The following is a 13,361-nucleotide window of genomic DNA, read 5'->3' as shown; positions in this document are numbered from 1 at the left end:
GTGAGGAGCATTCAGTTAATTTTGTAGAATTTTTGTAGCAGATTTGAGGGCAAAAACTACAGTTCTCCTCTAGCAGCAGCATCAAAATCTCTAGGTAGAGCGAATTACCTGTTTTAGCCATTTGCAGTTGGGATTCCACATCATTTCACCTGGGTTTTGCATGCTTGCAGTAGCAAGCCCGGGTTCCACTTTCTATCACTGATGTGCTTGTATCTTTCAGATTAATACCATGGCTCGGAGCTTTAGCTCTATTTTCTGTGCACTTAATATGGCTGTGTTATTAGAATTTTATTTTGTTGTAGCTAGTGCATGTATTTGATATTCACTGTTATTTCCTAGTTAGAAACATTACAAAGAGATGTTTGTATATGGTTTAGTGTGATCTAGAACTTTCTTTATTCTATTTGTTTATTATTTTTCTTGGAGGGTCGATCAAATTTGATGATTCTTCCCAATCTTGTAAATTATTATGAATATCTGTTAATACTTAATAAGGTAACTGTACATTTTCAACATTTTAAAAATTATTTTCTACCATTACTTGATCATCTTTTCCTTTTTGGGGGTTTACATATTTTGGGAGCTTCACTCATATCACAGTTACAAGTTAGAGAGAACCCATAAATTATGTCGCTGAAACTGTGAGAATGTTAACACCAGAGAAAATGATACAATGTTATAGATAAAAAGAACAATTATTAATAGTAAACACTTATAATACTGAAATTCATACATTCCCCAGAACTTCCTTAGGATTTGTACATATTGCATTTCGCAGAAATTTTTTTTTCCCAAATTTTGGGGAAAATAGTTTCCATGTATTGTCATACATACAAAACAGATGAGTTCATTACCATCTATTTAATAGATGATGGATCATGAAATACAAAATAAATAAATAAAATTCATAAAAGGGACACCTGTATGTATATTCAGTTGAAGAAATTGCTCCCCTCATATGATCGTGTACATGAAATAAAATATCTGAATAAAAATATATTTAATTATGTTCAAGAAGATATCTGCACCGCTGTATAACAAGTTGACCGCACAGCTTTTCTCTTTGTCAATGATTATGTAGGCCTGCAGCCTGAAGATAACAAGAAATGATTAATTTTCAAAAGGAAACACCAATGTAATAAACTATTTAAAAAATCAATATATATTTTAGTGAGTGATAAATCAAAAAAATAAAATTAGATGAAAATGTACACTTCGATAAATCCTGCAAAATTGAATGACTTAAAGTATCATTGGATCAAAAGGGACAATCATCGACTATTACACAATATAAAACCAGAAAAAATATAATCCTAAAAGCCAGCTTCCATAGATGTAGGCAATAAAGAGAAATCTGGACATGGGGCAGAATGAAAACATAGTCGCATACAATGTAGAAAGGGGATGTGCGTAGAGTAAATTATAAACCACTAAATGAATTATGCCCATGACAGCTTATCTATATAATGAATCGTAGAAAATATAGTTGGAAACAACTTTTTTATGGTCACCAATTGGATTTTTATATGATAACTTGTGACCTAATGAAATTATATCCCAACGCAGTTTTTTATAATTGCATTGAAAGTCTTTCAATTCTGACGTTTTCTTTGAAGCAAAGCCAAGGGCCATGGTGAGTTTCCAGGTTTTCCAATAAATAAAGATTACTGGCTTGAAATTAAAAAATGTTCCAATATAATATTGAACAACAGCCAAGTGGGTTAGCTCAATCCATTCAAATGAAATGTTTCAAGAAGTTCACTGCGAGGTCTGTGCTTCTAATCCGGTTGAGCCCCGTTGGGTTACCAGCTGCTATTCTGGCTAGGGGTTGGGACTCTCCATCAAGATATTTCAGAAAGTGGAGAGGATCCCATGGAGTTTTCCTTGAATTAAAAAACAACAATCATGTAAAGGGTACAAGTGAACAGAGCAGTTTCATTCAATTTTATACAAATAAATTCCTTCTGATGATTGGAGGATGGATATGCAATTTGATGTTTACTAGCCACAAGCTTTTTGGAGGGCATGGAGCCGCATAGTTCATCCTTCTAATGAATATGCAGGTTGCTGACAGAGTAGAAAATATTAGAAGGCTTCCTAGTCGCAACTTTGTTTCTTTGAAGAGACAATAAGGAAATAGAAAATTAATCCATGCAATATGAATTGAATCTTTATAAATACTAGGGATTTCTCACGTAAGTAAAACTGTAAAACCGATGCCCGTGATGGGCCACTACAAACATTGCACATTACTTCTTTAAGTAATCATGCAGAAACAAACAGCTCACTAACTAGACGATTGCATGGGTCAACGTGAAGAAATTAGAAAAACTGGAAACAGTTGAGGGTTAATGGAAATCAAACAAGTCAAGGTTGGGAAAGTGATTTTGCACTTTGAAAGTTTGAATGTCTTTCGCATCCTAGGTGTGAACCTTGAGCACCTAGAACCCTTCCCACTGTTTAGGGGTCAGGACAGGACATCCTGTCTTAATATGGTGGCTAAATCTCCTCTAGCTCATTTGCAAGCTTTGATTGAACTCTGTTAGCATGGAGCTGAAGAACATAAAGAAATTCGTCCCCAACGTACGCCACATGACAAACCTTTTTATTGATATGAATCTTTATAATAATATTTTTGGTATTGTTGATCAACACACATTGATACAATATTTTCATTGCTTCTCTATGCATGAAATGATTATGAATTTCTACGTGCTGGAAAACTGCTGACCGTATGGCTGGTGAGTTGCTCTCAAATCAAGCTTAAGGGCTACTTGTTTCAAGTTGCCATCGCTGAGATGCACACAAAATTTTATCAAGAAGACCTGTTACCACATAGATTGTCGGACTTGCAAAGGTCCAGCAAGACACTAATGCATTATCCAACAAGACAAGTGCCCACTGTCACCTCGGCATGAGTCCATACTCATTAGGCCAACTCCTACAATGCTGCGGGAGGCTTCCTTATAAAATGAAAACACTCCACCAGAAGGTTAGTAGACCAGTGCCTTCTATTCCTATTTGGTGATGGAGTCTAGGAGTTAGTTTAAATGATTGCAAGCATAATAATTGATATTCTGCAGCAGTAAGTGACATGCCAGCAATCAAAAGTTAAAAAATTCAATAAAACAATAAAATATGCCAATAAATCTATGTTGCTAGGAAACGTGGGTTCGGGGATAGGGACGGGGACGGCATTTTTGGAAACAAGGTGCGTGGGTTCGTCAAGTAATATAATAATATTAAATTTTAATAATTAAATTTTATAAATTTATAATTAATAATATATATGAAATTTGAATTTGTATATTTTTTCAACTTTAAACAAGAAAACTTTAATGATAATCATTTAAACATGCACATCATTGAACATTCAACATTGACATTGAAATTTCAAAATTTATCACCAAAAAACTGTTCATTGTTTACATATTAACATGAATCATGATATGGGACAGATTTTGTCACACACAGCTGACTGAGATACACTAGCCAAGTTTCCTACAAACTCAGGAGTACGCTCAAAAATCCTAAAGTATTCTGAGTTCTCAAAGACTCAACATTTTAAACTTTATTTTATTGGGCTGCCTTGTGTGTTTGGTGGGACAGCAGTGAAATATATGCTGCCAGCAGCCATAATTTATACTTTAATGTAGCCACAACCCTAAAAAAAACCACAGAATTTATATGTTAATGTAATCTTTCAATTTTTAAAAAATTAAAATATATATACTATGAAATGTTTTACTTTTCCCTGAACAAATTCTGAACCATTTAATTGGATTTTGTTGATCCACGGTGAAATTACATTGCAAGGGCAAGCAACACCATTGTTAGAGGGTAGATAATGAACTGGCTTGAATGTTGTGTAGATGATTGAGTTGAAATACATTCTCACTGAACGGTTTATATTGTAAAGAATAGCACAGAGCTATATTCAGTGTATGAATGCATTTATGTAATGCCATTCATTAATGCAAAAAATGATGAAGATTTTCTGCACTTTATTAATCTAATTGCAACTATTTCAGGTTAAAAGAACTGAAACGTATACTTCTCATATTATAGTATATAGTATAAAAAATTAAAAATTTAACAAGTCTGAGCTGAGTAGAGGTAAGTTTGTGGCATTGTCATCTCCGTTTAGGGCTTTGGTTGGGTACAGGAGTCTGCATAGGGAGGCCGAGGTCTGTTCCTTAGTGAACAGTGAACTGTTTTGTGTAAACAGTGGCATGAATCAAGCCCTACAGCTCAACGTTTGACAACAACAAGGAGGGACTATGCCGCAGCTGTAGGAGGCAAATTGAGTGTATAAAAGTGGACTGACAGTTGTGGCTCATGTCGCAGACAGTCCGAAACAGCAAGAAATTATGACATTCATTCTGGAAAGCCCTTAAAAGAACCCAAAGAACCCAACCCGAAGAATCCGAAGAACCCAAGAACCCATTAAAAGAAAAGAACCCAATTTTTTTTTTTTGAAGAACCCAGTTCTTCATGGAAGAACCCGGTTCTTCTGGGTTCTTCTGGGAAGAACCCATACCCAAATCCGGTACTTGGGTGCAGGAACCCGGGACGGGTTCGAGAACCCCACCCCTGAGTGCGGGAACCCGTGCAACATAGCTATAAATGCACCAAATGACTGTGAAATAACTCTCACCAAATAGAAAATGATTAAGCTTGACTGTACCTTGCTATTTGGCTGTAGACAAAGCTTTATGCTTGCTGTTCTCAACCTGTAAGTCTGATTTTCTGCAAAAATATGCAGGACCAACAAGCCAGAGACCACTTCAAGGCCACCCAAGAACCAAAAAATGTGAAATAAAGATTTGGCTATTTGTTGAAAGCGTTAGTACTCTGATATACCTCTCCAATAAGCCTACACAATCCTCAAAATACTGAGTTTTGCAAAAAGAATGTTTAAATCTGAAGCAAAACACTCAGATTTGGGGTTAGATCCCCACTAGGGAAATAACTTATTGCTGATTTTTAGTCCCAACAAGCTTGGATGGATTTTATGCTTCAAATAATCTTCGGTAAGTGTCTACAAGTAAGAAAATTAATAATCTTCAATAAACTTCTGCAAGCATGTTTCCTTTGCTTGAATGCTCCAATACTAGGCCTCCACGTTGGTTGGATTGAGGGTATCCATACCAACGGCTATGGTGTGCGTACGTCTACCATTGTTTGAGGCAGAAACTTTCTTCAAAAATGACTTTTAACTCGACCTTGATGCTTGAACATAACTTTTGCCCCTTCCTTTGGCCTGATGTCCTTCAATTGCGCTCAATATTCCCTGGCTTAAGGTTGGATTCTCCTCCAACGGCTGCAATAGGAGGACACCTTCCTTGAAAGCCGCTCAAAATTGACTTGTAGATTGATCAAATGCTTGGTTTGAATGTTCCGTGCTTGACTCCATGAATTGAGATGATGTATTAATGAAGATAGCCTTCCTTGGTTCATTTCCTTGCTTAATCTAGCTTGGAGTACTCCATATTTTGCTCTGTGACCCTCAACGTCTCCTTTGGTGAAGTCAATTTGGTACCTCTACCCATAAATAAATGCTCTTCTCTTTTATTGCCAATTTTCCATTGAATTTGCGTGAAGACACCTTCTTGCTTACCATGTTGATTTTCCTATGTGTCCCCAAATGTAGGACGACCCTCTTCAATTGAGAAAATCTTCCTCCTAGATCACCATTTATTGAAGAATTCAACGATAATGGAAGTAGAAAATACACTGGTTCATTTGGACACTTTGACCAATGACCCCTATTGATCCAGGTGGATATTGGTGGCCACCTGCCAGGTCCACCTGGACCCCCACCATTGTCTTTCTCAGCATTTTCAGTTTCCTTAATTGTAGCACAGTTTACTATTTTTAGCAGTTTTTCGGGTCCTAAACTTCCGGAGCCGTTTTGAGGCCCTAAACGACGTTTTTTTGGAATTCTGGGGCGACCGAGCCCTATGTTGCCCCCCAAAGTGGTAGTACTCGGATAGATCTTTTTAACGAGCTATCGTACGCGTCAAATGGAGATCGTATGCCAAAGTTACGACCCCGGGAAATTGATGTACCAATTTACCCAAACGGGGCCCACAATTTGGCGCTTCATCTTCTAGGGTTAGGTTTCGGTATGTGAAGGGTTTTCCATTGTTTCTCAACAATAAATAGGCCTTCGAGCCTCATTGTAATACAGTTCGGAACAGTTCAGAGGCATGTAGCCGCCACATCTCTTCTCAGAGATAAGCTACCATCGCCCTAGCTGGTTTCTTTCCATTTCTGTTTGTAAGCATATTTCAATATTTTACAGTAATGAAATGAAGTATTATTTCCGCTGCATCTCTATTTTTATGGTTATCGCATCTCTGTATTTATGGTTATCTCTGTAATTTGTTGCGTTCCTGTTTAAAATCCGGATCACCTATTGACCACTTTGTGTCAATCACCCTATAGCAGTACACATTTTTTCAAAGGAATTTCATCATGTTCAAGGAGTCAGATATCCAAAATTCATCATCACCATTCATCAGTTTATCAAAGTTGTAACTCTAAATTTTGCAGCCCGGTGAGCCATTGTAAAAATGATTTTAGTATGTCTATAAAGCCATGTAAAACACATAGGTAAGCTTAAGAATTTTTGCTAAATAATTTCACCCTAGGGAGTTTTTTAACCTCGTTAATTATTTTGTGTTTCTAAACACGCAATAATTAATAAAGTTTTTCTACCAAATATACCCAAAAGCTAGGGTAGGGCTCAATAGTGATGTCTTAAGTGAGTCTTATTGTATTGAGTTTATTTATTTTCATCATACTAGATCAAGTCTTGAGTCTTGCAGAATTTGGTTGAGTCTAAGTGTCTATTTTTAATTATTAAATTTCCAGCAGGTTAGGAAATTAATAATTTGGATTTAAATTGTAGAATCAAATGTTTGTAAAAATTGAAGGGGTTAGAGTACTCATAATTAGAACCTTTACACCTCAACTTTGTGTTTAGACACCTTTCGAGAGTTGAAATTATGTTTTTTTCCTCAAATAATTTTTTATTTTTGGTTTTCTGGCAAAAAATTAGTCAAAGAATGGTCAAAAAATTAAAATTGAGAGAAAATAAAATTCTCTCGAAGTGGAGAAACGAATTTTTGGAGAAGGTAGTCATTCCCAAGGAAAAATTAAATTGACAAACTCAATTCCAAGGCAAAAAAAGCCACAAGAAATTCTTTGGGGCAAAAAAGAACTATTTTTTCAAGCAAAATAATATTTCCTGGGTCCAGTTAGTTGAAGAAAATTCGTGGGTTCAAAAGAAGTCAAATTTTCAAGGTCCCTAATCAAGGAAAAAACCAATTTTTTAACAAAAAAATGAACTTATGGACTAAGGTGTTTAAGTCAAACGTGATTTTTTTAGGGAAAAAGGTCAAAATAATATTTTTTGGACCAAGAAAAAAAGGGAATTATTATGGAATTCGAATATCTTCATGAAGATCAAAGGACAAGATTTAAATTTGGCATGGTTCAAGCATCTAGCAGTTGTCATTCTCCAGGATCAAGTCAAAATTGTGCAACTTCTTTGACCTATCTATTTTCCACTTAAAGGGGAACCTAGATCTCTCTATTTTTCTATAAATTGAGCCCGAGGCTCCTCATTGTATCATCTTTGATCTTCAGATCACTATGCTCTGGATATCAGCTCTTGAAGGTCTTTCTATTTTGGAACAATAAAAAAAAGCATTTAAGGTTTAATATCGTGGTGTTTTTCTTCCATGAATATGGTAATATTGTTTCACTGGGCTTTCAATTTCTACTTGTGCTTACATTTGATATGTTCATCTTCTTTTATAGAATCATTGGTGTATAGTTATCTTGCACTAGTAATTGGATCTGAAGAATGTCATAGGATTCGACGTGGTTAGTTATTGTCAGTTAAACCACTGGAACTTCCTTCCATTGTATTTTTCATATCTCATGTGGATCTAATAAAATTATTCTAAATTGTGTAGATAATATTTTTCAGGGTTGCAGGAATCGCCCCCCCCCCCCCCGGATCCTAACCCGGAACCGCGACCCGTGCGGAAGCGTTCCGGAATCTCCACAGGAATCGCGATTCCGAAATTGAGGTTGCGCGCTTCCATGTTTTTTAAACGATTCCTGCCAATGAGGTTGCGTTGCCCCCGGAATCGCGCTTCGGCATGCGGTTCTGGCAAGAGGTGGCGCCACGCAACCTGCCCGGAAGCGCACGCCACCCGCACGCCACCCGGGCGCAACCCGCACGCAACCCGCGGATAACATATTTTTTTTTTAATTTCATTTAAAATTTAACTTAACTAAGCATGAGGGGGTGGGTTAGGGTCACTTTAGGGTGAGTTTAGAAAAGAATAAAGCCCCCATTCTCTTCTCATTTTCTCACTTTGAGTTTATGAGAGTTGGAGAAGAGAAGAGAGGAGAGGAGAAGAGAAGAGAGGAAAGGAGAGGAGAAGAGAGGAGAAGAGAGGAGAGCTTGGAGGAGTGAAGAAGGAGGAGCTAGGAGAAGGAGGAGGAGCTTGGAGCAAGAGCTTGGAGGACTTCATCTACAAGAGCTAAAGAGGTAAGTTCAAACCCCAAACTCCCTTGTTTTTTTGAAAAAAAAATTGTATTTTTCTCCTCCCTCTCCTACTCTTTCCCATTGTTTCTACTTGCTCCTTTATTTACAGGTTGTCCACCACCTATATCCATATTCCAAGATGGTGTTCTTTTGGCTTCTATGTATCATTCCACTCTTGGTTTTAATGATGGCAAGGGTGAGGAATAGAGGGGAAGAGGAAGGGGATGAACTTGGTCCTAATAGTAGTGACCCAATGTATGATGAGGAGGAAGGGTTTGAAGAGGAAGGGGATGAACTTGAAGGGGACACTGAAGCACAAGATGGGAAAGGTACATCAAATCCCTTGTGGAACTATGTGACCAAACTTGAAGGGGGAAAGGGTGGTGGATCTTACAAATTTTTGTGCCCTCATGGTTGTCATGGAGGAAAACCATATACGGGTTCATATACCCGTCTGAGGAGGCATCTTTGTGGGGTGCTGGAGAGTGATGAAAAAAAGGGTTCTGTGGGGGTAACCATTTGCCCAAACATTTCAAGTGAACAAAGACAAAAATACATCCAAATAGAGATGGCTGCACAACGAAAAAACAAGAAACAAAAAACTCATTCTGAATCAAGTGCAACCTCTAAATTTGGTAGTTGCCCATCTCCTCATGGTACTTTTGCAACCTCTGGAGGTAGAAAAACAATAGGGGATTTCCTTAATGTTGCTGGGAGGGATGATGTGGATGGAAAGATAGTCCGTTTTCTTTGTGCTTGCGGTGTACCATTCAATGTGCTTCGCTCTCCCTATTGGCATGAAATGGTAAAGGCCATCAATGAAGCCCCAAAAGGATACAAGGCCCCCAACTATGAGAAAGCTAGAACAGTGTTATTAGAAAGAGAAAAAGCTAAGGTTCAAAGAGCTTTGACACGTTTTACACATGAGTGGGTGGATTCTGGGGTATCCATTGTATCAGATGGGTGGACAAATATTAAAAATCAACATTTGATAAATGTTCTTGGTGTTTCTTCTAGTGGTGCAGTATTTATTGCATCTCATGACTCCTCCTCCATCAGTGCAACTGCACAAAACATTGCAGATCTCCTATTGAAATCAATCAAAGATGTTGGTCCGAATAATGTGGTTCAAGTGATCACAGATAATGCAGCAAATTGTAAGTTAGCAGGAAAAATTATTGAGCGTACTCATCCACACATCTTTTGGTCTGGGTGCCTGGTTCACACATTGAACCTTTTGATGCATGATATTGTGAAACACAAAGATTGTGGGTGGATTGCTGAGGTTTACAGGAAAGGGAAGCAGCTCATTAAATTCATCACAGGGCATACAAGGGTAAACTACTTCTATGGCACTTACTCCAAGTTGCAATTGCTTAAAATTGCAAAGACAAGATTTGCTAGTTATTACCTCACCTTTAGGCGGCTAGTGAGGGTGAGACAAGCTTTAACTAATCTGGTGTGTGCTGAAACATGGGATGAAATTAACACTGACACAGATGGTGCTAATGAAGTCAAGGACACTGTTCTTGACAGTTACTTTTGGTCACAGGTTAAATATGTTTTGCAATTCACCAAACCAATTTATTACATGATCAAGTTTGCAGATTCAGATCGACCAGTAATTGGGGAGGTGTATGAGCAAATGGATAGCATGTTGGGGCAGATTAAAGACATTGTTGAGCCTAGAGATACCACCTTGTACAATTATATTCGTGAAGAGGTGGAAAACCGATGGGATATGCTAAATGTTCCATTGCATGCATTAGCATATGTTTTGACACCTAAATACTATCATCCATCATGGCTTTCAAAACCAGCACCTGGGGGGGGAAGCAGGAAAAAACCACACCAAGATAAAGAGGTTCACGAAAAATATATGGCTGCATTGAGTAGATTAATCCCTGATAATGAGGAGGCTGCATTGGTACGGAGACAGGTGAGCAACTATACGAGCAACACTGGTCCATTTGGGAGCATGCATGCAATTCAAGATCGAGAGCATTTTTCTGCTCTTGAGTGGTGGAACATGCATGGAGGGCCTACTCCACTTCTACAGAGTTTGGCATTGCGGGTGCTATCACAGGTGGTAAACACTTCTTCTGCAGAGAGGTGTTGGAGCTCTTATTCTTTCATCCACAGTGTTAAAAGGAACAGGTTGAATTTAGACCGGGCAGAGAGCTTGGTTTATGTTCATTACAACTTGCGATTGTTGTCCCATTACTGTGAAGATGCAAAGTCTAATAAAGACTTGTTGACTTGGGACAAGAATCCAGAGGAGCCCAATTTGGAGGATGGAGTGTTGCGACTAGAGCAATTAGAGGATTCTCTTATCCAGGTATGTCCATTGTGGTATGAATTTTCCAATTTTCCCTTATAAAGCATTTCTCTAATTCATGTTTTTAATTTTTCTGTTAACTAGTGTTTTTTTTTTGCATGAATTTTTTGAGCGATTCTAGGATGATGACACGGGTGTTGATATGCCACAACCCCCACCCCCATCTGGTCCCTTGGTTTCTAGGTTCCATGGTTCAACACCAACGGCAGGGGGTTCTTCTTCATCAGTTCCAGTGCCACGACTTACACAGGGACCATCTTCTTCATTGCCACCACGTGGAGGCCCGCCATCACGTTCTATTCGTGGTGGAAGGAGGAGAGATTAGTAGATATATTCACAATCTACTTCTTTTTGTCATAGATTACTCATTAGACTTGTAGACTTGTGAATTTGAATTTTGAACCTTTTTGGCTTGGCGGTGACCAAGTGACATATTTTGTAAACATTATTATTTGAATTTTGGACATGACAAATGTTGACAGTTGCTCACTTGCTAGATAAATCATAATATGCTCTATGTTTTATGTTTTATAATATGCTTAAATGTTTTATGTTTTATAATATGCTTAAAAATTTGATGTATGTTTGTAATAGCTAGAATATAGATGATTGTTGTACATACTAGTAACTACAATGGAATCATGGATGCCATATCTATCTTGATTTATGCAAAAATATGCATGTTTTCATGTCTTCTACAATTAATTTGGTATTTGGGATGTTTGTTTTGAGTATAAATGCAAAAAAATATAAAAAAATATATATATATATAGCAGACGCTTCCGTGGACGCTTCGCTTCCTAGATTTTTGGAAAATGACGCTTCCGCGCTTCCGCTTCGCGCTTCCGCTTCGTGCAACATTGATATTTTTTATATAGATCTTAAGCATGAGGGAACGTTTTCGGCTAAATTATCCTACTCTTGAGCATTGAAGTGGAAGAACGCACTATTTTCCTTGAAAATTTATCTAACGATTTTTATTGTAGGGTTTGTGGATCTGGGCTAGAGAAAAATCGTTTATTTAATGTACTCATCTAAATTAAAAAGCGACAAATGAATAATTTGCTATTTAAAGAGTCATTAGACTTGTAAATTATTATTTTGTGAGCTACAAATGAGTAATTTGCTATTTAAAGAGCCATTAGACTTGTGAATTATATTTTGCAAATAATTATTGTAAATATTTTTTCTATTCTTTCCTTTGTAAAATTTGTAAATAGATTTTTTGTATATATATTTTCTTCCAACCCTTGTAATATAATTCTTGTATATATTCATAGGTTTTTCCTTATTGTTTCCTTGCAGATCTGAAGACAAAAAGAGGGAAATTTTGTAATATTGCGAGTGGATTGGTTGGGCAAAGATCGAAATTTTTTTAGGGCGCTGGGGTCTTGGGGTTTAAGGCATTAATTAACAAAATTTCAAATGATTTCTGAGTTAATATTCTTAGGAGACCGTGAACCTTTGTGGCTTCTTATCCTCCTGGCCCTGGGTACTTTTGGAACCGTTGATTATCTTTCTCAAGGTCGTGTGCATTCAAAAGTGACAAAATCGAATTCTTTTGAGGTGAAGCCGTCTATGAAATTTTGAATATTCCTACATTTCCGTGAGAGAAAGTTCTTCAAAGGATTTTAAGCAAAAAATTTTTCCAGAAGAAAAAGCATCATATTGATTATATTATGATATGGTAAATACCGAGGCGGTATGTACAATCATCTGGAGGAACATAGTCCTAGAAATATTCCTCGAAACTGAGAGAAAGAGAGCTTCAAAAAACATTTGGGCTCATGTAAACATAGCAAATATTTAGATAAAAAATAACCGGCTATTCAGAAAGTTAGATGGAGACAGAGTTCCAAAAAAGATAGGCCATATAACAACAAAAACATAAATTCTGCAAGTGTTTATGTGTCGGGCATAGAGAAAGGCTGGATCTCGTATGCGCAGGAATCCATCGTGATGACCAGATGCCAGATACCGATAGGAGAGTTCAACCCTTGTTTTGATAGAGCATCCGCTTGCACATTTTGGTTTCGCTTAATATGAGCAATAGGGAAAGAGACAGAGTCCCATAGTGATGTAATCTTGTGAAGCCATCCTGTTAGGTTATCCTTTGTAATTTTATGTTTTCCATTCACATGATATATAATAGTTTTCGAATCCCCATATACTTTTATAGACCCAAGTTCCATGAAGGAACAGAAGAAGAGCAGGCCATGTAGGGCCATGGCCTCTGCCTTGTTATTAGTTCCTCTGCCACCATTCCAGAAAATAGAAAAGTGATGATCCTTTGAAAAAGCAATGAAGACTCCGCAAGCGCAATTTCCGTCCTTTGCCGCACCATCAAAGTGTGCTCTAGGAAATAAAAGCGGAAGTGAGGGAGAGGGAGCCATATGCTGAATTTTCTGCTGAGGCATGTTTTGATTGTAGGAGAAATAAGATGGGATAATCTTG

The 13,361-nt window shown here is 37.4% G+C and overlaps 2 protein-coding genes across 5 annotated transcripts in view; one reads left to right on the top strand and one right to left on the bottom strand.

Moving 5' to 3' along the window:
• Positions 1 to 683: 683 nt before the first annotated feature.
• Positions 684 to 13,361, bottom strand: part of DCL2 (dicer-like 2) — a 538,569-nt gene continuing 525,891 nt past the window's right edge. For all 4 annotated transcript variants that reach the window (XM_089402947.1, XM_089402946.1, XM_089402944.1 and 1 more), the window contains one exon: positions 684 to 1,090. In XM_089402947.1, the coding sequence (XP_089259073.1) occupies positions 1,067 to 1,090 (24 nt within the window). In that variant the 3' untranslated portion in view covers positions 684 to 1,066. The remainder of the gene's footprint in view (positions 1,091 to 13,361) is intronic.
• On the top strand, positions 10,325 to 11,516 carry LOC149201416 (uncharacterized). The gene is made up of 2 exons (XM_089399714.1): positions 10,325 to 10,907; positions 11,029 to 11,516. The coding sequence occupies exons 1-2, from the start codon at positions 10,449 to 10,451 to the stop codon at positions 11,230 to 11,232; spliced, it is 663 nt and encodes a 220-aa protein (XP_089255840.1). The 5' UTR covers positions 10,325 to 10,448; the 3' UTR covers positions 11,233 to 11,516.

The sequence above is a fragment of the Pinus tabuliformis genome, chromosome 2_1 (assembly GCF_031772625.1).
Source record: "Pinus tabuliformis cultivar Carrire ecotype Pingquan chromosome 2_1, CPIR1, whole genome shotgun sequence".
NCBI classification, from domain to species: Eukaryota; Viridiplantae; Streptophyta; class Pinopsida; order Pinales; family Pinaceae; genus Pinus; species Pinus tabuliformis.
Note: the sequence above shows the minus strand (reverse complement) of the source record. Positions and strands in the feature narration are given on the sequence as shown.